This window comes from Cephus cinctus, unplaced genomic scaffold (assembly GCF_000341935.2).
Source record: "Cephus cinctus unplaced genomic scaffold, Ccin1 Ccin1_scaffold0705, whole genome shotgun sequence".
NCBI classification, from domain to species: Eukaryota; Metazoa; Arthropoda; class Insecta; order Hymenoptera; family Cephidae; genus Cephus; species Cephus cinctus.
Window position 1 is genome coordinate 121785 of NW_014333325.1, and position 27785 is coordinate 149569.

General features: G+C 33.3%; 4 protein-coding genes and 1 long non-coding RNA gene across 8 annotated transcripts; 2 read left to right on the forward strand and 3 right to left on the reverse strand.

The window, feature by feature from the left end:
• Positions 1-36: 36 nt before the first annotated feature.
• LOC107270125 (lysozyme) lies at positions 37-8409 on the reverse strand. The gene is made up of 4 exons (XM_015744835.2): positions 8250-8409; positions 720-908; positions 532-605; positions 37-439 (listed from the first exon to the last, which is right to left on the reverse strand). Exons 1-4 carry the CDS (start codon positions 8320-8322, stop codon positions 305-307), a joined length of 471 nt encoding a protein of 156 aa, XP_015600321.1. The 5' UTR covers positions 8323-8409; the 3' UTR covers positions 37-304.
• A 3029-nt stretch (positions 8410-11438) lies between these two features.
• On the reverse strand, positions 11439-12744 carry LOC107270124 (elongation factor 1-beta'). Its single transcript, XM_015744834.2, has 3 exons — positions 12527-12744; positions 11730-12157; positions 11439-11647 (listed from the first exon to the last, which is right to left on the reverse strand). The coding sequence occupies exons 1-3, from the start codon at positions 12604-12606 to the stop codon at positions 11493-11495; spliced, it is 663 nt and encodes a 220-aa protein (XP_015600320.1). The 5' UTR covers positions 12607-12744; the 3' UTR covers positions 11439-11492.
• A 2038-nt stretch (positions 12745-14782) lies between these two features.
• Positions 14783-19033, forward strand: LOC107270144 (NADH-ubiquinone oxidoreductase 75 kDa subunit, mitochondrial). 3 transcript variants are annotated; one of them, XM_015744866.2, is made up of 12 exons: positions 14783-14918; positions 15163-15330; positions 15927-16034; positions 16162-16527; positions 16619-16840; positions 16906-17041; positions 17160-17512; positions 17600-17785; positions 17876-18065; positions 18162-18337; positions 18418-18552; positions 18614-19033. In XM_015744866.2, exons 2-12 carry the CDS (start codon positions 15166-15168, stop codon positions 18761-18763), a joined length of 2187 nt encoding a protein of 728 aa, XP_015600352.1. In that variant the 5' UTR covers positions 14783-14918; positions 15163-15165; the 3' UTR covers positions 18764-19033. The 3 variants fall into 3 exon arrangements, with proteins under 3 accessions (XP_015600352.1, XP_015600355.1, XP_015600353.1); XM_015744869.2 differs by lacking the exon at positions 14783-14918 and adding an exon at positions 14933-14994; XM_015744867.2 differs by lacking the exon at positions 14783-14918 and adding an exon at positions 15066-15087.
• A 452-nt stretch (positions 19034-19485) lies between these two features.
• Positions 19486-23654, reverse strand: LOC107270143 (general vesicular transport factor p115). Of its 2 annotated transcripts, none has more exons than XM_015744865.2 (12): positions 23514-23654; positions 22951-23179; positions 22637-22893; positions 22370-22571; positions 22145-22296; positions 21857-22047; positions 21608-21780; positions 21112-21539; positions 20844-21024; positions 20590-20777; positions 20129-20515; positions 19486-19628 (listed from the first exon to the last, which is right to left on the reverse strand). In XM_015744865.2, exons 1-12 carry the CDS (start codon positions 23589-23591, stop codon positions 19566-19568), a joined length of 2529 nt encoding a protein of 842 aa, XP_015600351.1. In that variant the 5' UTR covers positions 23592-23654; the 3' UTR covers positions 19486-19565. The 2 variants fall into 2 exon arrangements, with proteins under 2 accessions (XP_015600351.1, XP_024943329.1); XM_025087561.1 differs by having other exon boundaries at positions 23610-23651.
• A 684-nt stretch (positions 23655-24338) lies between these two features.
• Positions 24339-27180, forward strand: LOC107270145. Its single transcript, XR_003060421.1, has 4 exons — positions 24339-24533; positions 24603-24731; positions 24858-24994; positions 26261-27180. It is a non-coding gene; the product is annotated as an uncharacterized LOC107270145 (long non-coding RNA).
• The last annotated feature ends 605 nt before the right edge of the window (positions 27181-27785 follow it).

Here is a 27785-nt window from a genome sequence, read left to right on the forward strand (position 1 = left end):
GATTTGATTTAAAAAATTATCAATAACTCAACGGTGTCATCATTATATATAATTCGTTATTATTCGATTCGAAGAAATTTATTTTAAATACGACAGATTTACGAAATACCAAAAAAATAATAACTGTTCTTATTTCCCCTTGCAATTAAAAGGACTAATGTAACACATCGTTTAAAAAAAATTTGTTTTCGTTAACGTAGTCGATCAAATTCGCTCATAAAAGTTTGTTCTAACGCCAGTTGTTACAATTATTGCTGGACCGATTTACTATTATAAATGTGAGAATTACGAAGAATGGATGAGTTTAGCCGAAGTTTTGTATGCAAGTCTTGTAGGAAGTTTCATATTTTACATCTAAACCACCACTGCATCCGTAACCGCCAAGCCGATGAATGCGGGCATAATCATCGCAATTCACAACTCCATCTCCGTTACAGTCCTGAAAAAGATAATGATCATGTAAATTATTTAAAATCAATATCAAGATTTGATACTTATTGTTTTTGATCAGCTGAATGAATGTCGTCATACCTGTCCGAATTTGTTCATGTATCCTTGCACGGCACGAGATGCGCAATAGGGATCACTCACACATCTTGGATAAGCTGCAAATACGTTAAAAATTGTATCAATTCACTTTTCATCTAGACATTCTATTTATTATAAAGCTACTGAAGTAGCAAAATCAATGCTTCTTTCATTGTAAGCTCATTACGCACCTCCTTCAACGGTGTTAGGTTCATTATTGAGAGTAGGCTTTCCACCATCTGCCCAGTAGCCCCAGGTTATGCGAAAAGGCCCACATACTTCACCGACGCAACCGGATGTGACATTGCAGCCGGATGCAGCTTCGCAAATACATCCAAGGCAGGTCTGGGATAGTAGTTCACCCTGAGTAGCCTGCTGGGCTGTAATAAAGAATATTTTTTTCTTAAACTTAAATACTTATGCGCAGGCTCATATGTCATGGATGTCATCTGCATTAGTATGCAATTTACCTAACGACCGATTCTGGACAAGCAATGTTTATAAACACAAGCAAACAAATAATTCAATCACTTTGGAATGCTCGCGCTGTTCCTTTTTTATTGTTCTTTTTGTACATTTTTGGCTTTAACGATAAACGTCATGTATTTTATTATTTAAAAAAAAAAATAAGATAGCATCCTACATAAATATTCATTTCCTTCGTATTCTTCTAGATCTCATCAAGCTTGTTGGTCAGAAAAATAATATCGACCGTTCAACAGTCATTTTTCCATAAACGCATATTTTTCATCGATCAGACAAACTTGTTTGCTCGGTAGCAACATTATCAATGAAATGAATTAATTCTATTTTAATGTTTCAAAAAACTAAACTTTTTTTCATTCCTATACCATTCACTCATGTTTATGGGTCCTTTTTGGGATGGGCCGTTAGGTAAATTGGATACTATTTCCAGAATCCTTAGTCATTCCTTTGTCTGTTAAACGGAATCAAATTATTCATGAATAATACAACGCAAGTTATTGGTTGTATTTGGTCTCTAAAAAATAAAAAATTTCTTGCAGCGTCCTGTTTTCCAAATAGAAGCATTCCAATGCTTCTAACTTTGTATGCAAGATGCGTCCATATTTTATATTACATTTCATGTATAACTTGATCATATTCAAAGTTCCATTATAACTAAAAATTAAACCTTATATATTTTTGTATAATTTTAAAATTTTCATCTATACTCCACACAGCACAAGTGTCCTGTGAATGTCCCACGTACATTCTGTGCTGCGTAGGTACTTCAGAATGTCTTTAAAACATAAATAGGCATTAAAATACTGTTTGTAGACATTGTCCAGATACAAATACTCTTTATTGTGTCGACAATGCTTCTCTTACTATGTCAATGCATTCAACAATCTCACATTAAACTATTATACAGCAAACATAACTTGTTGATTAAAACAATCTACGGTTTTAAAACTTCGTCGATCAGATATACTTGCAACTATAGGTGACTACTTAGCGATTACAACCATTTAATGCACCCGTCGTTGTATTAACCATCTGACGGCAGCGTGTATATAAGAAAAAGCACAAATTACTTTCTTCTCTATATTTCACTGGAAGAATTCAAACGAACAAGCATTTAGTAGTTTAAAGAAGGTCAATTCTATTGAAAGTAACGTTCGTTGAGCATACTATGCAAAGCTGTACAGTAATTCCATGTAATACTTGAGATTTATACATTTTGTTTCATTCATTTATCGGTTACAACAAGCTACTCATATGTATGTATAATAAATATTGGCAACCCCTGATAAAGATATTAATCCGAGCGCGAAACCAGCTTCCCTTGAACTTGTCTTAGGACGGTTAGAATATCTGAAGACCATGTGTTCGAAAATAGCTACGGGCATCATCTAGAAAACCGGATCCCGTATCCACCGTCGATCGTAAAACGTGAGTGTTTATGTCGCGCATTAATAGAGTCCGGTTTAAGAGTCCTGGAAAATTTTTCGTATGTATTTTCATTTTGAAAAGTTTCGTATGACTCGTAGCTTCACTAACAATTTTACCCTTTTACTAGAAAGTTTATATGAATTTCACTTACATTATTAATGGAGGATCATTGAGCTTGTCAGCGGATACCCATTTTTATGCATACATAAGTATTCAATCATTTTTAGCACTAACTCAGTCTTCGTCGGGTGTAAAAAGAATGTATGTATGTCTGGTATATGCGAATGTGCATGCATTATTATATATGGCGTACTTTAATTTTGTTCATTAAAATTTGCAGTCTGCAATTAGCAAATTGATGCACTGATGCAGTTTTCGTAACGATTCGATTATTACATAATTTTTAATTTTGGGTTCTCGAAAAGCTGATACAAAGTAATATATATATTATGCCGGTAAAAAGATTGAGATTTTTTTTTAAAGGAAAATTGATTTTCTATTAAATATTTACATCCATAGCAAGCTCTGTATATATAAATATATATTTTTTTAACAAGACCAAAGATAACTCTATCGCACAATAGATCTTTCGCTTTCTAATTGCAATGAGGTACACGTATTATCGGATTGTTGTGATACAAATACACATAATTTTTACATATGTTATATCAACAACACGTGATCGCGCACATATCTCAATCACCATCAAGTGACCTCGCACGCCTACTTAAAGTTTTCAATTGTCTTTCGATGTCCTTCTTGAGATCAGTTTGCGCAAAGATTTCTTGGTTGTATAAGGAAAGACGATAAGACGACGAAAATTGTGATTCTTATTTTAAGTACGCGCACAGACACAGTCGCGGCAATCTGGCCAACCCTGACATTTCGATAATTGAAGGTTCCCGGAACATTAGGGAAGTGTGAATTACTCATTCGATAAGTAAAAAGAATTATACGTATTTGTCCGTAAAGTTAAAGTAATTTTTTAATTACTGACAGTCCTGTTAATAGTGATTGGACATGCAATTTTTAGAGAAAAATATACACGTGGCGTAATTTGAAACGTAATTTAGTTTGTTTTCGGCTTAATCTCAGATTTGTATTGGTAAATGTAAATTGAGGTGAACGAGATTAAGCAAGCAACATACAATTCTTAGTAAATGACGTGAGGACATCTGCTGTGTTCTTTTTTATATGCAAAAAATGAACTTCCATGGTTCCTCTCATATGTTGTTCACGCAAATTAGGGGAAAATTTTGCAAAGACTTCGAAGTACTTTTCAGTTAGTGAAACAGTCTTGGAAATGATCTTCAAAGTATATATTGATATTTTTTAATTTTACCTTTTTTTTTTTTTGGTACTTTGAGAGAATTTTTAGTACACAGTCGTAATCCTGGTTAACTCTGCATTCAGTATTAGATTTAATCTCTTTATTAAATCAACTACGCAGATAATTTTGTCTATAGTATACCATTATGTAATTTCTATCATATTATATACCATTGAGTATCATACGAATTGTAATAATTGTCACAACACGACAGTCACATCATTGTGATGTGTAGCACAGAAATGGAGTGCACACTGTTGTGTGGTATAAATATTAGTGTTTACTTTTTACACGTCTTAATATTTGAGTAACTATAATGTATGGATTACTTTTCAAATTCAATTATTTCTCACAGAAATGTGTTCGCATATTTTTGCTACAAATATCAATTGAGTATTCCTAGAAACCCTGATATATTAAAAACTCGATTCTCAAAATGAGATCATTCGAAAGTTTAAAAATTGCATAAGAAGAAATTGGTTGACCTGTACGGGATTTTATTAAAAATGGATTTCGTGCCTTCAATGGAAATCCTCGTGACTGAAGTTCCATGAAATATTTTGGCAACGATGACGTCGTCATCGAACAGGAGAAAGTGTTGTGGGTGACATGCGTATTGAAAATAGCTCAATGTCATCAAGAATTACGTAAGCGTCTCCTTTTTATATTGAAAAATACTTATAAAAAATGGATGATGAATTTATGATTTTTTTTTTGATTTTCTCAATGAAAACAAAACTTGAAATTAATTTTTTTACGCAAGTTTGCCCCTGTCTAATTTTTAAAGATTACTTCAAGTATTCAGTATTGAGCTTGATAAAAAATTTCAAGACTTTTAACCAAGTCTATTCGCGCTCTACTACCTAATGCGCTCTACTACCTACTCGCGCAGCGACTATTCAAACTTTATGAAGACGGAGAATAAAAAAGAGTTTTTATAACGTGACGGGAAGATGAGAACAGATTTTGTAAAAGTTTGAAAATCCAAACACCAAACAGGCTTATTTAGTCTTGTTATTATATTTACAATTATACTTGTCCTACACCATTGTCCATTGTCAAGCTGATAAAAAATGTTTTCTAACCATTAAAATTGAATTTCGCGGTTATCGTTCGTACGATTACAATTGGCTGCCGGTTTTGAGCTGCGTCCGGAAGCCAGTTGTAACTATATCGCGTCACTAAATTCAAAAGGGGGTACCAATCATAAGATTTTCAGGAAATCAAACCCCTTTTTTCTTTTAGTCACAAGATATGATTATTTGCTCGTCAATGCTTTACATTATTAGCCGAAAATAGTACCAAACTTTGAAATTAGCAAGAATTACCTCACCGCCATTCAAAACTGCCATTAACGTCAGTTAGCATGAAATGGCGACTTCCGTGTACAAACTTATGTACGTACATAATTACAGTTCGCCTAGAAATTCTCTTAGAAGCTTAGTCTTCAGTTGAAAACGCAATTATATATCGATAGCACACTATTATCATTATTTAACACTAAATATACCGACAATTTTTTATAAACGTATTTTTGGCTCTAAAACGATCAAATGACCGGTCGATAATACAATTAGAGTTGATATACTTTTACAAGCTTTTCAAATGTTTCAAGTAAATTGCATACATGATATTACTTAACCCCTGAATAAGCTCTTATCTCAAACACCAGGCTTGAAACGGAAGCCGGTTGTAACTATATCACGTCACTAGCAGCATAAGGACGTACGCGTATATGATTTTCAAAAAACATGCGTGCTTTTGCTTTTAGTCACGGGATATGAATATCTGCTTATAATTTTTTTTTTTATATGGGTGAAAAAAATCGTGCATCCCGGATTCATCTGACAACTGTATATTTCACTTTTCGTTTAAAAAGCTCGATTCGCCAAGAAGTCGAACAATATTTTTCTAGATTCGAACGACTTTATTTACCATTTAACGATCACGTACAACAATATTGAACCTAATGGACTTTCTTATCTGCCGTGATGCTGCTGACTTCACTATTATTAAATCAGAAGCGTATTCTCAAAAGTGCTTGTGCAAAGAGAATTATCGTCTTTCAGCGATACCTACTTACAGTAAAACGAATATTCTTGGGATCGTTATAAATATGCATTATATACGGTGATCCTTATGTAAAGATCAATTTAGTTGTGACTTCATATTATTAAGACGACGACAATAATTATCACGATAATTGGCTAACTTTTTTAATTATCTGCCAGTCAGGACTGGAATACCGAGAACCTAATGGTAGACAGGATAATTAATCTTTCTGCATTCTTACACTAAAAAGGCTATTGGACTTTTGCCGTACACCAGTATCGAATAGTCAGATTACCATAAATATTTTTAAGTATTTAAACACACATTTTTAAACGAGGTCATACTCGAAAAGAAGCTATTTGTATCTTCGTTGCTTTTCTGGGGTTTGGTAGACCCCATAGTCGGTACTTTACAATGCTATGCGCGAAAGTATACCTTTTAGGCACTTGTCGAACTTTTGGATTTTATTTCTACACGTTATTATTATTGTAACGTAAGTCGCGCAAAATGTAAAATATCGTTATATATTGTTCTTCAAGGTAGACTGGGGTGTGGCACTCTCCATGTGAGCTTTTACAGTGCAGTTACAAAAGGGATAATTATGATGTTTATACACGGAAGAAAGTCAGTATGTAGTGGAAAAGTGTTTTAGACGGCATACAGTTTGCTGTGTTATTCGTTATGCTGTTTTACAATTAGACACCTTTCTCATATATGGATATGTTGTATATGTAATATTTGCCGGTCTTCAGTATAATTATGATATTGAATAATGCGTTCAGTGAGTGTATAGGTATGACCTCGGAACTCTCAATCAGGAATATTGGCAATTACGAAGGACAAGCGTTCAGAGTTCAATGCACTTAGTGCGTTCAGCAATCGAAACCAGAAGACCGTGCCATGATAATCATTCATCGTTGTCGATGAATGATTTTAAAGGCTCTGTGTTTATTTTGCGATATTGCTTCAGTTAAAAAATCGCTCGAACAGTTTTGGCATTAAAACTAATTGCCTATCACGTAAAAGTACTAGAAGCGGAATATTTACTCTGAGAGAATTTTGTGGTTCAGATTAAAGAAAAAAAAAAAAAAAAACATTAAAATCTCCGGAAAGACCATATTGATGAATTTATTAAATTGAAATTTATTACGGAGAGAGTTTTTAATGTTTTATTTAAATCAAACCGAACAAAGGGACTACCAAAATTCTACTTTCTTTTTGCAATTGATTTACACTCTTACCATTTTATTTCATAATACTTCAATAATATTTTATCCCGAGTATACTGGGGTAACGCTCAAGATATTTAATTAGCAAAATTATAAACAGATTCACTTTTTTATTAGTAAATCACATTTATGAGGGTAGTTATGAGACCTTTGAAGTAGATAAAATTTTGAATAATTAAGCAATACGTTTAATCTTACTTGAATTAGTCTTATACAATATTTTTTTTGCTTCATTTCCACTCCAATATTAGATTATATTTTACACCCTTCACACAGGTGAAAATTGTTTATTTTTCAAATAATATTTACCAATACATCTTCAGTTTATCAAAAGTTTGTTTAAGTTATAGCAAATTTTGACTAGAACTTTTTCGACTAAATAGTCACGATTGTCTTTACTCGAAGAAAAGTCGAAGAGGCGACACTTTATTCGCTTCACCCTTCGTAACGTCGAATTCTTGTGACAGAAAATTTTAGAAAAGTTTCCACGTTCATATGCGCCGATACGTCAGCACTGTATAGTCATTCTGCTTGTAGCCATCGTTTACACTAATACGTCCATTTTTAGTCACGTCACGTTTCGTGGTGTTCAGCAACCACTGAATTCAATAGGAAACTTCGTTCAAAAGCCAAGTATATTTTCGATATTCGCGAGATCCTTATATTTGTCAATAGTCCTATACCAGCTATCATGTAATGATATAAAAAATTAAGGAGCTTAATTGGCATCATTAATTCACTTTTATAATATCTAACAAATATTATTTAAAATATTTACTAACTCCACTAACAAACAATCTATAACATTCCACTAGCATCACGTCATTCGCGTGGTAGCTGATAAATCTTTTTTACTTTGCATAAGTCGTATCAGTGGCGAACTGCAGTTTTATCAATGTAGTCCTTGTTTTTGTGCAAGATATTATCTGAATTTAGAATTCAATTTGTTAATATATCAAAATAACAAAATTTATATACAAAACAGTCGATTCTAATTACCATAATCAACAACACATAAGATCGTTACGCTTCTTTATAATTTTGTAGCTAAGCGACACTCATATCCTTATTAAAAATTAAGCAACAAGTTCCATGACTTATCATTGATAAGATTAAAAATATATATTACACAAATCACTGAGAAAATTCCGAAAATTCCCCTTTAACATATAAAAATTAAAAAAAAAAGAGCTCACCGTAAACGCAAGCCAATAGAAGAGACACGAATGTCCCAACAGTAAATGTCATTGAGTTTAAAATCATCGTCATGGCGACCAACGTTGTATCAAACAAAAAGTTTTACTAACAATTCAACTTTCGATCGTGGGATGATCACTACTGTCCACTCTCTAGCGGAATCCTGGCCTTATATACCGATATGCGTCGATGTCGTGACGTCATCTATATGGTGGGGAATCCAAGATCACATTCAAAGAATCGAGAAGCCCTAGTGTGTTGCTGTCACGGAATTTCATCCCGATTAAAAACACCATTTGTACGTGTACGACCATTACATTAAGTTACTTTAACACGCATTGATATTTTTAGTTTTCTTTTTTGAAATTATCTCATTTGCCCGCGTAAGCGCTCTGTCGGATTACTTTGAAAAACGTCCGTTAGTTTGCCACGGATGAATCGTATGGAGTACGGATTATTATAATTAAGTTAGCTATTAACACAGACGCCAGTAAGATACCGTAAAGCAGAAGTTGGTGTGATCTTGATGTAGAATCAAATTAAAATCCTATACGTATATTTTAACAATAGGATCCCATTCGACTGGATGTCGGTATATATCTCTATAGAAATAATTCAATTAGATTCTACATATACTTTAACAATAGGATCTTAACCGACTGAATGTACGTACTTATATCTTTGTAGAAATGTACGTAATTGATATTCACGTATGGGATCTCATGACTCTCATGCATTTATCTAGTATGCATATCATATTTGAATGAATTGAGAGGAGCATATATGAAAGTCAATAACGCTGTCATCGCTTGGTGAATACATTATGTCAGAAATAATTATGATTATTAGTATAAAATTGTTGGGGTTATTTCAGTCTTTGGATTTCCCCAGAACATGACCCAATTAAAGGTTAATGTTTTGACTAACTAATCAAAATTCCGTGATAAATCTCCAAAAGAATCTTACGTCCTCTTTACATTTACAATTCTTCTGCTATGTCATATGGCGACTTTAATGTTTTAATGACTTGTATGTTATTGAATATATACAACATTTACAGGACTTATACGTAGATGGCAGAGCAGAATGATATTGCTTTTGATTAAAATCAGATATTCTGATGTGTTGTGTGCGACTATTTAATTATATATTTATATTATTGTGTCACAAATAAAACGTAAAGTCTAGGACAATAGTTGAGAGTTTATAAACTAAATCCGTTTTTCAGTAAAAAATTGTATGCGACACATACATAACTATAGTCGGTTTACAAGTTCCGTATGTTTTTTAACAGTTTTTAAGCTATGCAATCCTTAGAAAATGTTTTTCATAAAATAACGTAAATATATGTTGAGATAGAAAAATAAAATGTAACTTGTATAAAACTATATATATACGTATTTTGTGATAAACGTTTTATCCAGTGACATGTGTGCCTTGCTAGAAACTTCATTGTTTCCGGTCTGTCAAGAAAATTTATCAAACACGTGGACCGACTATACAAGGATTTGAGGAAGGTAGTACATATAGTAACTAGATTAAAATTTTCAAAGCGTAAGTAGAAAAGTGTATAAAAATATTGTATTTACATTAATTATACATAGAAAGGACTTTTATATCGAAACTTAGAAAGTATCCTCCAAAACCAATTTTACTAGCTGAAGGACTGTAATCATTTGCACGACCCATTCGTCATTTCCTAACATACAGAACAATTTGTTCTATGCTGTATATCAATTTATTTTATATATGTTATATATATAGATTTATAATTGATATATAATAGTATATACCTATAGTTTCATGTAATAATTATTCATGTTGCTATTATTAACATTCGTCTTTGTAACTAATTTAATGCACGATAAATGGTCGAATATCCATGTAAATTAGAACGAAATAAAAATGCAGTAAAACATCTCTTTACTGCATGCCATTGTCTACATTTTGCCATAAATATTGTTCGGTAATCTTCAACACGGATTTTCAGGATTCTCATTCCAGATAATAATCTGTAAAATCCCGATTACACAAGTGAGCGAAAAAAAAAAAATTTTCCAATAGTTTCTCCGGAAAAATGTTAAATAATTACGAACAGTTGAACAAAACGTAATCATGAAATCTTTGTTCTTGGTACTGATTCATTCTTTCATTATTCTGTAGACCTGTGAGACCTTGTCTCCTTCTAGAAACGGTCTCTATCGTGTGAGCACAAAGTGTTATTTAAATATTCGTTTGTTTTTCTTTTTTTTTCCTTCTCTTTAGGGCATAAATCATTTATGAATCATTAAAAATGAACGAAGCGTACTCATTTCCTGGATCAAAATTTATATCTCTTAGAATATGAATTCATAATCATGATTTCTGGAGTTTGATTCAGTTCAAGAAGGGAGAGGTATACGTTTGAATGTAGGAAAGAAGAAAAGGAAAAGACTAATATAAAGATGGGAATGGAGAGAGAGAGAGAGAGAGAACATTTGTTCCGTGTACCTAGTAGAATCATAACATTCTTTTAAATAAACGACTGAAGATGGGAGAGTATGCATCTCTACTGTATTTTTTGTTTTACTGTTTTCCGGATTTCTTGTACACGTTAAAACTTTTAATTCGTCTTGCATTTTTTCTAAATGACTCAAAAACCTGTTTGGTCTTTCTTGCACGTGTTAAATTATTCTCTTCTTGCTAAGGGCACCTTGCCGTTTACAGTTTTTTATCCATCATTTTTATCTGAATTAGAATTTTTCTTGATTGTTACATTTGCATTTCATTTTCTCATAGTGCATTGTGCAATTCATCAAACTTTTTTATATTTTATGTTAATAATTATTCGTGTTCAAGAATATTATCATGGAATAATTAGTATGTGAAAAGTTAAAATTTGTATAAAGAGAATAGATCAATACTTTAATGTTATTTTTATTCAACCATCAATAAAATTTAACTATTTATGTAATCGGCATGAGAATCTACCGAGTCTCTTGATATTTATGTCAAACAAATTTTGAATATAGAATGATAAAATAGTGTTCATTTTATGAATTAGTAATGATATACACGTGATAAATAAAAAATAGTTTACAGTAAAAATATATCTAAATATCCTAGTGCCATTACCAAATATTTATGCAAAAAGCTGATTGAAACTCACTTTATGCAAGGAGATTATTGGGTAATTAAATGACAACTTGTATGTACAAACAAGTAATATTTATTAATGCGATAGTAAAAATTAGGAGACTTATTTAAATCTTATTGAAAGCTGCAATGTCGACAGATTGCACTACATCCTCAAACTCTTGAATCTTTTCAATTAGTAGGTCTACAGATACTTTTTCATCTTCCACAATGCACATGATCTGTAGCTTCTTTATACCAAACCCTACTGGCACAAGTTTTGCTGGAAAACAATCAGATACGTTAAATTTTGTACTTATTTAATATTTGTTTCTGTTTTAGTATTAAAAGTGAACTATACTCACAAGCACCCCAGAAAAGGCCATCCATACTGATAGATCTGACGAGTTCTTCCATTTGTTTCATATCTGTTTCATCGTCCCATGGTTTTACATCAATGACAATGCTGGACTTGGCAATGACACTTGGTTTCTTAGATTTCTTCTCTGCATATGCCTTAACTCTTTCTTCCCTAATTTTAGCAGCCTCTGCATCTTCTTCTTCATCAGAACCGAATAGATCCACATCATCGTCATCAGCTGGTTTTGCTGCCGATGAAGCAGTTGGAGTTGCACTGCTTCCAAGAATGGAAGGAGCTTTCTTTTCACCAGGTAGAACTTTGAGGTCATAAGACTTAATATGGTTGTACCATCTAAGTACATGTGGATTTGCTGCTGATGGAGCTTTTCCCAAAGCTTCCAAAACAGCTACATCTGCTTGTGATGGCTGCCATCTATTATGAAAATAATGAACATTGTTATAGAAATAATATAATTTTTTTAAGGTTATAATAGTAAAAGAATATGTCACGAAGAAATATAGGCCCTTAGTTCTTATGAAAATAATTTTAAGACCATAGTACAAGGTATTTGACAACAGACATTCTGTATTTAGATATCTTAAGACACATCATCCACGAAAGGGAATCATGAACTAAAAAACTGACAAAATTCAGCAACATATCAATACTTATCAAATCAAATCAGAAAAGTATCTGTAATAAGGATTAACTGTACCGACAATGGAGTACTCCTCTTCAAGATGCCGACAAGTGGAGCACGTGTATCAAATTATTAAAGGAAATTTGAGTAAGTAAGCTTACCCCTCGACGTAGCTGCGTTCAGCGAGATAAGCGTTCAAGTCTTTCACGCCCTTATCGGTCTTAAGGTCACTGATGGCCATTGCAAATGTCTCTTTAATTAATAAATACTACACGAAATTTAATAGTAACAAGTCTCACTTGACTACACACCGGAAGAGATAGCTACACGCGAAGTATCCTACCACATCGACTTCCAAATTATGACCGTGACGTTGTTCCGGTTCATATGCCTCTGGCTTCTGGTTACGTTTCTATGTAACCAATCACCGTACGTAAAGCAAATGAAATTATTATATTTTTTCTTTTGGAGCACAAATACATACACTTCCGGTACAGGTTCTCTATCCGACTTCGATGGCACAGCAACGTTAGATCATTCATTTTTTGTCTACTTGTGCCAAAAGTGTGTTGACTTCTACCTCAAGAAAAAAAAACTTATATTCTTTTATATTTTTTTCAAGATAAATATACTTTTATTATTAAAATTAACATGTTAACAGTACTAGCCATTAATCTCATGTATAAATACATTTAAACGAATGGCTGTATTATATATTAGTATATCAAGTCTATGAAAATTCGACTGATCAATCATTGTATTAGGCTGATTTATTTTTCATACGATTTCTAAAAAGTACATCATTTCAAAATTCCTATTAACGTTTTTTAATAATTTGTCATCGTTTTCCAGAGCATCTGTTTATTACAACGATTCCACTATACGTACTTTTTCAATTTTAAAAACTTATGCTTGAGTTTAGTAAAAGAAAAATAAACATCTTTAAGAAAAAAAACTAATAGTATGTATATTTATACATATATAGATATTACAATCTCATATGTAATTGCCCACACAGCACACTATATTTCGAAAACATTACAACAATATTCTAATATTTCAATGCGACAGCAATATTGTTGATGTCTTTATGTCAAATATTGCACAATATTTCAGGACAATATAATAAATAAAACTTTCTGATATATTGCTGAAATCTGTGACAAGAGTCCCTAACCAGACTCGGAGTATCCGAGCGAACACTAGTTCGCTGCCGCGCCGCTAGGTGGCCAAGGCAACTCGCATGAAAAAACGTAGGACCGGGTAAATAATTAATCCGTCGATTATTCGGTTTTCGTCTTCGCCGTCGATGTATACTTTTGTATTCTGCATGTAAAAATGACATGTGAAATTATTGCATTTGTATGGAGTATTTAAAAATACAACCGAGGTAATATTTAAGGAGGTATAGGCAACCTGCCCAAAGAAACCCACGATACATTGCTGGCATTGGAATTTATTCTCAGTTATATTATTTCTCAGTTATCTATCTGAGTTATATTTTATTAATATTATGCATTGATATTTCCAAAATATTGACCGGCAATATTATAGCAATATTATGATTGCAACGTGCTGAGCGGACATTGCAAGGTTCCTGCAACATTCTAAAAATATTTAAACAATTTTCAATATATTTCCGGTAATATTGCATTATTTCAAGGGAAACTTTTGGCAATGTTGACAAAATATTTCTGTGCTGTGTGGGTGATTTGCTCTATAGGTCATCTTCATGTGATTTCAAGCTTTTAATTAACTTTTTGTTTTAGAAAATCATTGAAGACCAGGATAATATTGAAATAGGCCTTTTTAAAATATATTGTGAAATAACAGCTGTATCAATTTTGAAAACTCCTAAAATTTTCTTTATACCTTGAAATCCATTTATTGATAATATGAAATATCTCGACTTATACTACACTATTAGTTAAAATCATATGCAACAGCAGCTTAATTTTAGCATCTACTGTAAAATAAAGTCTTATCTACTTGCGTATCCACTCGTGGACCGTGCACTACGTTATAAGAATCGATGGATTAAAAGCTAAATCTCTCTAATCTAGAATAATTTCATTATCTCGTAGCATGGTTCAGACCATGGACCCTACATAAGGAGCACGAACTCAAATGAAAAATTGACAGAACCTGCTTACTAATCTCGTCCACACTAAGTTTTTCTTTCTGTACCACTAGCGTCGCTAGTTTCCCTTTTGTAGTGACGTGTATAGCATAATAAATACATGTGAAGTAAGCAGGCAAATATTTACAAGTAATTTCCATTTTTAATTTTTAATTTTTATTATTTGTTTATTTAAGTTAAGTTAGGCTAAATTATTTATTTTATAATTTTCGAAGTACATCAAAATATGATTTTTAATTAAACTCCCGCCTTATGCCCCTCCACTTTTTCGGTGCATACAGAACACCAGTGCCCTCTTATTTTGGAAAGCTGTATGTATACATGGAGTTCGTGCTCTGTCGTGCTCCTTATGTAGTTTCCATGGTCCGTTCGTTTGTGGGCTGGTTGCAAGTATCGACAGTCCTGACACCTAGGTAAGTGGTCTACTAATTAGAAACGAGTTTTGGTAAATTAATTAGATCAAAATTTGAGTAAATCGTTACTAGAAAGGTACATTGATAGATTTGCTATTCTACATTGACGTCATTTGATTTTCCAAGTTTTATTCGTCTTGTAAAAATTACTCCGTACGTCGGAAGTTAGGTTAAGCTCCAGCTCAATATCTCACATCCCAGTTGTTTATTATATAACAAAGTTAAATTGATGTTATGATTACAGAAAATGTTGAGGCTTCCACTGGTGAGGGCCACGGGCTTGTCGAGCAGTAGACTCGGTGCCGTCGGCCTTCATACGACAGGTAGTAAGTCGCAAGCATCTCAGGAACTTGTCGAAGTCTTCATCGATGATAAACCAGTCCAAGTTCCTCCTGGAACTACTGTACTTCAGGTATATTAAACTTTTTATCCATGGAATTCTCCTGATAATTTTCTTGTATATAAACTATGTTTTGTTTTACTTCTTACAGTTTATGAAATAATTTAATACTTCTCTATATATTATAGAGAATTCCTAACAATAAGCATACTTAACATTCTAAGTTATTATTTATGTATTCTGATTTGTACCTATACATATATATTTCATATATAGCTTACTTGGATAATTAAAAATAAAAATTTTGTTTCAGGCATCATGTGAAATTATTATTTGAAGTTATTATATTGTGTATATGTATATATATTCATCTTTGTTGCTATATTTTGCATAGATCTTATACATATGATAACTATTTTAAACGCTGTACAGTAAGAAATTTCACTTTTTGTTAATAACTAAAAAAGCCTACTTGTCTTTCTCACTTTTATAAATTTAAAGCACATATAATGTGTTTTACACAAAGGTTATTCAAAGCTTGTATCACTATTTTGATTTATATTTTCAAAAAATTTTTATTTAATGTTTGTGTTCAACTACAAAAAAATGTTCTAGTCCGTTTGTTCATTTTTCATATTATGTCATATATGAATAACTTATTTGTTTAGGCTGCAGCAAAGGCAGGAGTGGAAATTCCCCGATTCTGCTATCATGAACGTCTGGCAGTTGCTGGAAATTGCAGAATGTGTCTCGTTGAAATTGAAAAGCAAATTAAAGTAAGCAATAACTTTTTAAATTTCTATAATTTATTCCTCAACTATTCAACATTTAATCTTTTAAATAGAGCTTTTCTTAATATTCATCAGACTCGAGAATATACAAATATGTTTATATTTTATTTAGCCTGTCGCAGCGTGCGCTATGCCAGTAATGAAAGGCTGGCGAGTAAAAACAAATTCTGATCTTACGCGTAAGGCACGTGAAGGAGTAATGGAGTTCCTACTGGTAAATCATCCCTTAGACTGTCCCATCTGTGATCAGGGTGGTGAATGTGATCTTCAAGATCAGAGTATGGCTTTTGGTAATGATCGGAGCCGATTCACTGATATCGAGTTCAGTGGTAAAAGAGCTGTTGAAGACAAAGACATCGGGCCATTAATTAAAACTGTCATGACTCGTTGTATCCATTGCACACGGTGTATACGTTTTGCTTCGGAAGTCGCTGGTCTGGACGATCTGGGAACAACTGGCCGTGGAAATGATATGCAGGTATCGATACTTGCGTGTTTCTTAATCAAAATCGTTTTCATTACAATAAATCATGATCATGTTAAATCTACAATGATTGCAAATATTATAGGTGGGAACATACGTGGAAAAAATGTTCTTATCAGAATTGTCTGGCAATGTGATTGATCTGTGCCCTGTTGGTGCTCTGACAAATAAACCCTATGCTTTCGTAGCTCGTCCTTGGGAAAATCGTCGTACTGATAGTATCGATGTTCTTGATGCTGTTGGTAGCAACATTGTCGTTTCTAGTAGAACTGGTGAAGTTTTGAGGATTCTGCCAAGAGTTAATGAGGTTAATAATATTAATTCTAGAATTTATCTTTAAACGTGCATATCAATAAACATGATACTGTTTAGGATGTAAATGAAGAGTGGCTGTCGGATAAGTCTCGTTTCGCCTGTGACGGTCTTAAGCGCCAGCGAATAATTACACCAATGATTAAAATAGCTGGTAAATTACAATCAGTAGCATGGGAAGATGCTCTTGTAACTGGTAAGTAAGATTCGTCATTATATGAATTGCATTTTATGAAGCTGCAAACGCCCTTTTTACACTTGACAAAGTATGTTTATTAATAGTTATTTATGTGTTTTTTTTTTGTAATAAAAAGCTGCCAAAGCATTGCAAACGGTAGCTGGAAATGAAGGTGCTGTAATTGCTGGAAAACTGGCTGATGCTGAAGCCCTCATTGCTTTGAAAGATTTGTTTAACAAGCTTGGATCGGAGGTTTTAGCTACAGAGCAAGGCTTTCCTAAGGATGGGTCAGGAATCGATCTCCGGAGCAGTTACCTTTTGAACAATACAATAGCTGGTATTGAAGAAGCAGATGTAGTTCTTTTAATCGGCACGAATCCAAGATACGAGGCTCCTCTGGTAAACACTCGACTCAGGAAAGGATATCTTCATGGTGAACAGACAATTGCGCTTATCGGTCCCAATATAGATCTATCATACGAATACGAGGTAAGAAACAGTGTAATCATGTAGTTTGTATATTTCCTAACTCAGAATTGCAACTTGTATCCTGTTGTGAAACATCACTTTTATTAGAATTTGGGAGATTCTATTGATATTATCACGAAATTGAAAAATGGTTCCCATCCGTTCAGTGCAACTTTGAAAAATGCTAAGAAGCCATTAATTATTTTGGGAGCCGAACAACTCACGCGAAAGGACGGAGCTAAAATCGTCTCCGAAACTCAAGCATTAGCAAACACTTTGGGGAATAACGTGCAGGTAAATCGAATTTATAATAAACCTAGTTTGTTGCTATTATAAGAAAGCTCAGAAAAGAAATAATTCATTTTTCGTTACAATTTGTTTCAGGCCTCAGAGGATTGGAAAGTATTGAATGTGCTTCACACGAATGCTTCTCAAGTTGCCGCTCTTGATCTGGGTTATGGGTCTACGATAGAGGATGTAAAACAACAGCAGCCTAAAGTTCTATTCCTTTTGGGAGCTGATGACGCTAATATTAAAAAAGAAGACTTCCCCAATACTTTTATCATCTATCTCGGTCAATAGATTATCGTATAAATAAGTGAAAATAGAATATTAACACAGAGTGTGAAAGCTAGATGACTTACCAGTTTGTATAAATTTTGTGAAACAGGAAGTCATGGTGATCAAGGAGCAACAATCGCTGACGTGGTACTTGCTGGTGCAGCGTACACAGAAAAAACAGGGAGTTACGTCAATACTGAGGGTCGTGCTCAACAAACTGGTGCAGCGTTAACTCCTCCAGGTATGGCTCGTCCAGACTGGAAGGTTATCCGAGCCCTATCTGAGGTACGTTCAATAAACATGAACTGTTTACGTATTTTTCTCATAGGAAATTTGAATAGTAATGTTTGCATATAATTTTTTAGATCGCTGGTCATAGGCTACCTTACGACAATATAACAGAAGTACGCTCACGATTAGAAGAGGTTGCCCCACACATAGTTAGATATGGTGATGTAGAGCCTGCTAATTTCTTTGCTCAGGCCCATGAACTGGCTAAGGTACATATATGCATATAATCTCCGTGAAGAGCTATTAAAATTGATGTACATTATTTTACAGCAAACCGGGGGATCCTTCCTGCCAGATCCTGTGGACATCAAGCAAAAGACTCTTGATCAATTCTTCATGACAGATGTGATTTCCCGAGCGTCTCCTACGATGGCCAAGTGCGTTCAAGCAGCCATAAAGCAACGTCAAACCGAACTATAAGACGTCACTTACGGAATTATGTAAATAGGTAGGATTCTGTTATAATGATATAAAGAAAAACTATATTCAATGTAATTTTACTCTGCATAACCTTCAATTTTGAGCTCATAAAGATGCATTGAAGAATTTCATTAAAGTGGCAGGTACGCTAAATACAATTGTAACAGAATTCTATAATTGAACATCCCACTAGTTTGGTTAACTGTACGATAGTAACTGATAGGACATTAAGTTATTTAAAAATAAATGTCTGCCAGTGTCCGTGGACAATCTTGTGTAGTTTTTAGTATCCAATTGATCATTTTAATTGAATTGAATTTTTTTATCTTCTGAACATATAATAATATCACTCATACTGGATTCATACATCCTATGTGTTTCAGTAGTAATTCGTTACAATGAGATTTATTAATTTATAATTCATTATACTTGAAGCACCGCACCTTTAAAATTCAAAAGGGAGATATACTATTAGAAGATGAAAGTATTGCTAAAAAAAAGTAATGCTCGTAACTCTGTCTTGTTAAACGCTATTGAACACATTCGTTAACTATAGAGAAATACTTTTTTTTTCTACAGCCGCTTTTATGTTGCAAGGAAATATAATAATAAAAGTGAATTATTGTACAATAATTCTGATTAAATCGAATCCTCTTTACAATATGTGACTTTAATACATTAAGGGGATTACGGGGAAGGATCGAGAAGAAGAAAACCATATATAGACTAAAAATGTTCATATTTATTTTGGAACTGTAAAAGTCAATTTTAAAGTGGCTTTTCGGTATGATAAACATTAATCTCAGTTACTTGATTCTGGTTGGTCGTCCGTATCAAGTTCACCAGAGCTTTCATCAGATTCCACCTATGAATACGAAATAAAAAATCTTTAACTATTATTCTATTAGATGAATATTTTCGATATTGTAACTGCTAGCTTTTGTTTTTCTTATATGAAATCCATTTGTATGGAAGGTATTTTTTTATTCGAATTTAGTTCAAAAATCTTACGTATTATTTTGTAATTAAAAAGATGGTCTAAGATACTGATTTTTATTTTTGCATCAAATACTCAAGTGAGGAGATGGACTATCCGAAATTATTATATACAATTAAGTATTGTTCACTACCATTCATTAGTACAAATCAGATTCGTAAAATGAGACAATTTGCACCCAAAACGTCGTGAATTCTGTAAAGCATTCTTTTAAATGATTTGAACAGCTGTCAAAACATTGGATAACAGTTGGTCAGGAAAAAGATAACGAAATGGAACAAAAAAAAAACAATATTAATTGAAGTATCACAAGACTAAAAGAAATTCATGAAGGATTATTATTATATAAAAAAAAATATATTTCGCACCTTTTCTCCTAATGCGATTAATTTCTGTTTATAAGACACTATCTTGCTTTCTTGATCTGTTAGAAGTTCAAGCAAGTCTTCCTGGTCTTTTTGCAACTTTTCCAACTCATCCATCTTCTCCTTCAAAGCGCTTTCAAGCATCGATTTACTCTGATTACTTCTTTCATGTTCATACTCTTTGAGTTTCATGATACTGTCATCCAATCGCTGTTGTAAATCTTTCACTATAACTTTATACTTGTCAAGATCTTCGCGAACTGTCGTGTCAATATGATTCTCAGTAGACATCATTTGTTTTTCATCAGAGAAATTTGTTTGAGCTGCACGAAGCACTAAATTCTGATCTTTAAGATGATTTACTGTAGCTTGGAGTTCGTGGATTTGAGCCTATAAAAAATAGAATGTTTTAAAAATTTGACTACTACACATTTTATCAATGTTGTATTGGAACGAGTACGTACTTCAAGATCACATTTCTCTTTACTCAGTGTTACGTTTACTTGATTAAGACTTTGAATTTGTACGTCTTGTTCCCTAATGAGTTCTTTGTATTGTGCGACTAGAGCTGATTCAGAAGGTGTAAGTGTAGAAATAGGATCGTTGTTCCGATGAGAGCTACTACCATCAAGTACAGATTTAACGATGATGCCTGAAAGGTAAATTATGTATCATAATGATATAATAAGGAAATTAATATCGTAGTAGAAAAACTGACCTTCCAAATTTTTCAACAATCTACAAAATTCATGATCGAGTAGTAAATCGGCAGGATTCTTCGCAGATGGTTGAGGATGCTTCAAGGTTCTAGAATAGACTTCATGCCTCGTGATACCCCCAATAGCATCCTGAAATCTCTCTAATCCTATTCTGTTTTCTATTAGGTGGCATAACTTTTCCTAAAACCAGAATTACAAGATGTTCATAGTTCTTATCTTGAAAATTATCACATTATCACTAAGTGTCGAAAAATTATCAACACTTACCTTTGTGTAATTAGGAACAGTGTCATCATTGAAATATACACATAAGCCGATTAATAGAGCGCACATACTTTGAAGCAGAGTCTCTTGAAGGTCATCGTTATTCTCTTGCGAGGATAATAATGCCGTTAAGTAAGCTACTGATGAGTCTATACCGAGGAACGCTTTTACAGCAGTGGGGCATTGCGCCGTCCACCTACAGAGGAGGATAAGGAGTCCCAGTTTGCACTGGGTCTTATTCCCTTGTTGCAATAACATTACGCATTGTTGCATTAAGGTTACAGGAGGCTTTCCAATGTTTGTAGCTAAAAGAACCCTAAGCAGTTGTTCCTTCTGAGTGACATTGTCTATCAAAGCATAAGACAGAGCCACGGCTGAGAACCAGTTGGATAATGAATCCGAAGAAAAGAGACCACCGCATAGTAACTGTCCTGTGAATTAGAATGTTTATTAAATAGTTCCTTTAAAGAGTTATTAATTGCAGGAAATTAAATTTTACCTGTTGTTAAAGATGGAGCTTCGTTGCCCTGCGGTAGTAAGGTTTGAACTAACTGCGATTGACCCAGTTCATTTTTATAGAGAAAACATTGAAAACAGTAAAGAACAGAACATCGAAGTAGGAATGGTTGTTTCTCATTCACCATAGACATGAGGAGCACGACTATAGCCGGCCTAAGAGAAGAAAATGAAGTAAAGAAATGAATGCAAATAAAATAAATTATTATATTACTTCAAGTTGTTTTAATACCTTGGTGGAGTGCTAGGAGCCATGACACCTGCCAAAAATTCTTGATTACTTGCATTGCCTCTTATGACTTCAGCTACAGCGCTTATAGTCTCTGTAAGAACATCAGCTGGAACTCCACTTGCCATTAATATATCGCAAAGTGCTTGCAAAAGTCCGCAAGCTCTCATGGCACGTTGACAAGCAGCTGTAGCCTTAGAAAATGACAGAGCAATTGTGATTGTAGTACAGCTTTTATGTTACACAGCACACAGTTTTATTATTTTTATTACATCCAGTGAAAAATTTTACCTGTGCTGGACCACTAGGTGCAACAAGAGCGCGAATTACTTTGACCATACAGTGCACATTTGATACTTTTTGAGGACTCCAACCAGAAAGAGGACTATCATCAGTTTCTGGTGGTAGCTGGAACATTGGAGTCAGCCTCTGGATAAAACTACCTATTGATAATTTTTAATGTTAATACAGTTAATCACACATAGTGTAGTTGCAAATTATGATTAATGTTGTTACCTTCTTTAAAAAAATTTTGATTACTGGCGTTTCCACGGAGCAGATTCAACATCAGTAATAAACAATCTTCTACCACTATACCACCTTCAGCTCCACCTTCTTGTCTTATTACTTCAAAAATTCGATCAAATGCATTTTCAAAAGCAACAATTTTTTGAATGTTTGCATTGCCTTTTGTTAATTGAATGAGTAATAATAGAGCCTGCAGATAAGTGAATATTAATTTTCAATATATGTACATGGTAACATAGTCTACAATCCACATACATCATTGCGAATAACTTCTCTGCTGTCACTTAGTAAATCCATTAACTTTGATACACCCATAGGACTGACTAGGATGATCTCCTGAATATCTCTAGGCCTATTAGCCAATAAATGTGTTAGTAATTTCAGAGCAGACCATCGAACCCTGAAGTCAAACTCTTCTAGGAATGCTAAGATCTGACCTACACTGTCAAGTTGTTTAATAAATATTTCTGTAAACTGTTCGCCAATTTTATTCTTCAGCCCATGTTTATTCACTGAAATAAAATTTTTATTAGTATCATGCAGATAAATCATTTCACATTGAAACCAACCTTCTTCATCGAATGTTTCAGGATTAGTTATGTTGCACAGAGTATCCAATGCAAGTCCAATAATTTCGCAATCTGTTCGATCCATTTCAAGGACCTGCCTAAGTGCATCCATGCCTTGTGCTCCAACTTCAACACGGTATGTCCTTGACAATGCTTTAAGTGCACGACATGCATCTCTTCTGTCATCTAATAAGCTTGAAGATTGAAGTCTGTCTACAAGACGTTCCACCTATAACAAAAAAAGGTATGCAATTGAATATCTGTATGAATGAACTCCAGTTTCTGACAAGAATATTTTGTTTTCTTGTACTGTACACATAAATATGTAACATCAAAAGCGACATGAAACGTCAATACGTCAGTTAATAATTCGCTTTAGAAGATTTAAAAAATAATAATTATAAACAATGAACAGCTGAACAATATACGGTTATATTCTTGCAGTAAAATAAAAGTGAAACAATTGTTTGTTGGGGAATATCATAACAGTTTGACAGCACGTATTGAAGTCGGACTGACGAATAATAAGCAAAATATGAACAGAATATATCTAAAAAACGCACCGTGTCCGCTCCAGATGGCTGACTTTCAGGTGGCGGGGCACCAAGTACAGATTTTAAACTACTTTTAAAATATTCCATCTGATCGATGTGTTTTACCTCAGCTTCTTTAAAGTATACTACACGTCACACGGCGCCGACATTTTGAAATGTACAGTATGGTACAGTAGAAATTTCTTAGAGGGCACCAAAAGCGTAATCAACGTTGACGTGATCTTTACGGCACTTCGTAACTTCGGACTTTATTGGTCCAAAGTTGTTCGACAAAATTGTGAATATCGTGGCTGATTGTGGCAAATTAGGCTAGAGTGGGCTAGTGCTTAACACTTAGATTTTACAATTACAGTATTTTAATCGACAGTGGCATTTATAGAACATCTTATTTACATATTCTGCAATAAACTGTTACAAAAGTGTAACATAAATCATTGTCGAAAGAGGCGCATTGACATGACATGAAATTTCATTATTTTACCACTTCGTTTCGTGTAATTGATGACCAAATCGACTTTGTAAATCTTTTTTTTTGAGCCTTTTCCTTTTCACCGTAACGTGTACACAATATTGTTTTAAATTTAACTGTTCTCTAATAACTTTTAGAAGAGGTAGTGCATTTAACCAATAAAAAAACACTCCAAATAGTAATGAATGATGGATTAATTTGCAGCAGTAAAGAAATAAGACATACTAGAGGTCTCTTCTATTTACACTAAAAAATTCAAATAAATTCTTCGACCTGCTGTTTCTGCGCCGTTTGAGCTTCATATATTTGATATCGTGACACACTGCATACCATTGGTCGTTATGTTTTCTACAGGTGCTCGTACATATGGGAAATAGTACTTGGCGGGAAACTCGATCGCCGCCTTTCATATGAAATCCATTTGAGCTTACAATACAATGCAAAGAAAGCGTCTAAGTCGATGGGCCACATCTGGGACACAGCCATAAGGAAAGGAAGGAAGGAAGGAAGGAAGATATTTATTTACGTTACTAGACAACAGTAGAATTAAACAAATTTATGTAAATAAATTTATAAAATATATACATTATTAATGACATTTTATAAAAACAGTCTGTTGCCGTTTTCAGATTCATTGACATTATTGAAATTAAGCACAAGGAAGTCTGAAAAGTTAATAATAATAAATGAAAAGTAAAAAAATATGAGGAAGACAAATTGTTTAGAGTAAACCAATTGTTCGTGTTTCAATTTTTAAGGTAATTATAGTAGTTTACATGGATCTTGATCAGATCCACCTAGTTTTTTTCACTTTTATACTAACATTTTATATATATGGTAATAATTATACATATGTTCATTACATGTAGCGCATTACTTTTTAGAGTTGTCAGAATTTGTCAATGACAAATATCCATATATGGGAATTAAAAATTATAATATAGAATGGTTCAAGGCAAAAAGAAGAGTATTTGGCTGCTTATGACTACATTCAAAATCAACACTATGTGCAGCAAGACAGGTACAATAGATTTCAATCAATAAGATTTTGCATGTGTGGGCAATTGGAAATATTTTTGAGTAACATCACCACCTTTTGGTCTTACTATAAGTAAATCTGACTGATAATGTATTAATAGGGAGAGAGATGCAAAAACTCATTTTGCCAAAAATAATGCGTTCTATCTTTTGATACACTTAACTATAATAGCACTGCAATTTATACGTACATGGAATCGTCACTGCCAAAGTTACTTTATGGTTAAAGACATGTAAACCTTATTCAACTTACTGAATATGCCAATACAAAATTAAGAAAATTTTTGCTGAGCTCCGTTCGATCTTCTCTACAGCTAATTTACCCACATTGATGTTGAGTTTGTGTTCCTCAATAATGGATATTTGAAATCAGTTGCCCTTTCAATTGTTATGTTTCCATTTAACTGCAGTAAAATAGATAATGTTAAATAGTGCCCCATGGTCAGTTTTCATTATTACATGTAGCCAGTCCATGTGTTCACAGTTTTTTTAATAGTTTGCAGCAGTATATATAATTTTCGTTACAACGTACGCATGTACACGGTTTTGTACTGAAATATATTTAATTTCTCTATTTTAGCAAATATTTCAGTGATTTTATAGAACATCCACCTGTGGTTTGCTAAGGATTGTATTCTTTGCAAATTATAAAAAAAGCACATTGAACTCATGGACCAGCTGTAGGTACTTTTCAGGAACTGGATATTCGTGTACTATGTTCAATAGTTATACTGATCTAGTGGTCTATTGGTGCTCACTGACATCAGTTAATGCTATGGGCTGATTCTTTCTTCTTCTTTAATGCATTAGCACTAGCGATTGGAACCCTCACAAGCCATCACTGTATTCCAATAACTTCTACTGAGAGAACCAGTTCTAAATTCGATTATGGTCTTTTATTTTAATGGGAATAGAAAGAGTGAAAAGCTGTTATCCAATTGCTAGTACTTGCCTTCTTTAGACCCCAGCAGGTAATAGTCTGATAGCGATTCACTTTTCGTATTTTCAATCAAAATAAAAGCTCATAATTAAACCCAAGAACAGAATAATCAGTTAAATATAGTTTGCATCAAATTGACAAATGTCGTATAATTCTCACATCACCATTTCTATTAAGATTTATGAGCGGTCTCTGGTGTAAGTTTATGATTATTGCAGTGGATGTTTTAAAAACCATAATAGTTACTAAACACGTTTTAAAACCCATCATTGCATCATTATTTACACTTATATGTCTATTGATTTTTAGATACTACTACATGGAACATTGTCTTCGTAAAAAAAAGTTGAGCATATTTGTGCAAACACGAGGCGCCGTGATCGCAAATGTTTGTATTCAAAACTTCAATCAAATAGTTGAATCGATCGAGTCGAAATTGACATGAAACATTAAGTACCAGATGTAGATGAGGTAATAACATTTAAAGTTTCTCCGTCTGTCGAGTTAACTGTTTTTCGCGACAGTGAATACACAAGATACGAACACAAGCTTCACGTGGTCGTGCCTCAAGGTAAACCTGTTTGATATTTTTCATGGCATAGTGAACCACGGCTGGCAACGCCATAAAAAGTAGTCAAAGGCACTTTTCTAGTTCATACAGGTTTACAACAATCTATAATAGATTATCAAGAGCATATTGAAATGAAGAACTGTGAAAAATATGATGCATGGTTTTATTTTATGCAATACATTGTGGATGAATGAGCTGAAACAATATTTAGGAGTACCTATCTAATTTAGTGTTTCCATTGGGTAATCTCAATCAAGGTTAATTTCATTAAAGTTAACTAAAAATATACTTTACAACAATAAGTGAACTGAAAAAAATTCTATTTCTGTAATCTTAAGGTACATATAAATTCGTTGATATTACAGAAATAAGAAAGCGTGATACGGTTTGTCAAAGTATCTACAATATGGAAGAAGTATTCAAAATTCTTGTATAAACTTAAGTTAATCCATCCATTTAATTTCCATGATAAAACCATATTCAGGTGCTGCAATACTCCTGAATAATCCCATCCTATTAGTAGTCACGTAGTGCTACCACTCACAAAATTTCTATTTCGTATACCAATAGATATACGTACGTTTACACATAGAAATTTCATTGTATGTACATACACATTGAAATAAAGTGGATGTGTGCCTCGAATGGTAATGCAGAATTTCCAGACTCGAAACTCATAAATAACATAACATAACTTTAACAGATTTTTTCTAAAGCGGCGTATTGACAGTACATTTTGTAAGATTGAAAATCATTTCGTCATCAGTTTCGCAATGGTTAATCCAAAATTGAAGAAGGACGACACAGCAATTCGGATGCTAATCTTTGTGTGAACATTATTAGATCGATTTGAACTTCTCGGATTAATGATTCCAAAATCGGTGCCAAAATGCTTTTTAGCCTCGCAGAGTATTCTATTAGCTCGACTTAAGAAAGAAATTTCTGTCTGGATTCTAGTCTTAACGATTTTTATGACTGAAAATTCTACCTTATCCTTGTCTTCAGTCCTCTTAGGAATAATAATCTAATACTGTCAATTACCATGTAACAATATTTTTTTCTGACCTTGCCAAGAATGCTTTCCTGCTTAGCCGCTTCAAATAGAACTCACAGTACTGTGTCCCTTTAGAAATAGGGTCTGCAAGGACGGATCTTAAAAATAGGTAAGCTATTCAACAACTGTTTCATGTTGCCTCAGTAATAAGATATTTAGGTGTAAGATATTTCCATAACGTAAAAGAGCATATTGAGCAATAGCAAAAT

Coding starts and splice junctions, on each gene's coding strand:
- LOC107270125 (XM_015744835.2), bottom strand. CDS start 8,322: ATGACGATGATTTTAAACTCAATGACATTTACTGTTGGGACATTCGTG. Junction 909..8,249: donor TCTATTGGCTTGCGTTTACG/GTGAGCTCTTTT, acceptor TCTTTATTACAG/CCCAGCAGGCTACTCAGGGT. Junction 606..719: donor ACCTAACACCGTTGAAGGAG/GTGCGTAATGAG, acceptor ACGTATTTGCAG/CTTATCCAAGATGTGTGAGT.
- LOC107270124 (XM_015744834.2), bottom strand. CDS start 12,606: ATGGCCATCAGTGACCTTAAGACCGATAAGGGCGTGAAAGACTTGAAC. Junction 12,158..12,526: donor GAACGCAGCTACGTCGAGGG/GTAAGCTTACTT, acceptor TTTTCATAATAG/ATGGCAGCCATCACAAGCAG. Junction 11,648..11,729: donor TGGCCTTTTCTGGGGTGCTT/GTGAGTATAGTT, acceptor ATTGTTTTCCAG/CAAAACTTGTGCCAGTAGGG.
- LOC107270144 (XM_015744866.2), top strand. CDS start 15,166: ATGTTGAGGCTTCCACTGGTGAGGGCCACGGGCTTGTCGAGCAGTAGA. Junction 17,513..17,599: donor ATCTATCATACGAATACGAG/GTAAGAAACAGT, acceptor CACTTTTATTAG/AATTTGGGAGATTCTATTGA. Junction 18,553..18,613: donor AGGCCCATGAACTGGCTAAG/GTACATATATGC, acceptor ATTATTTTACAG/CAAACCGGGGGATCCTTCCT.
- LOC107270143 (XM_015744865.2), bottom strand. CDS start 23,591: ATGGAATATTTTAAAAGTAGTTTAAAATCTGTACTTGGTGCCCCGCCA. Junction 22,297..22,369: donor TCAAAATTTTTTTAAAGAAG/GTAACAACATTA, acceptor AATTATCAATAG/GTAGTTTTATCCAGAGGCTG. Junction 21,540..21,607: donor AGCTCCATCTTTAACAACAG/GTAAAATTTAAT, acceptor TCTAATTCACAG/GACAGTTACTATGCGGTGGT.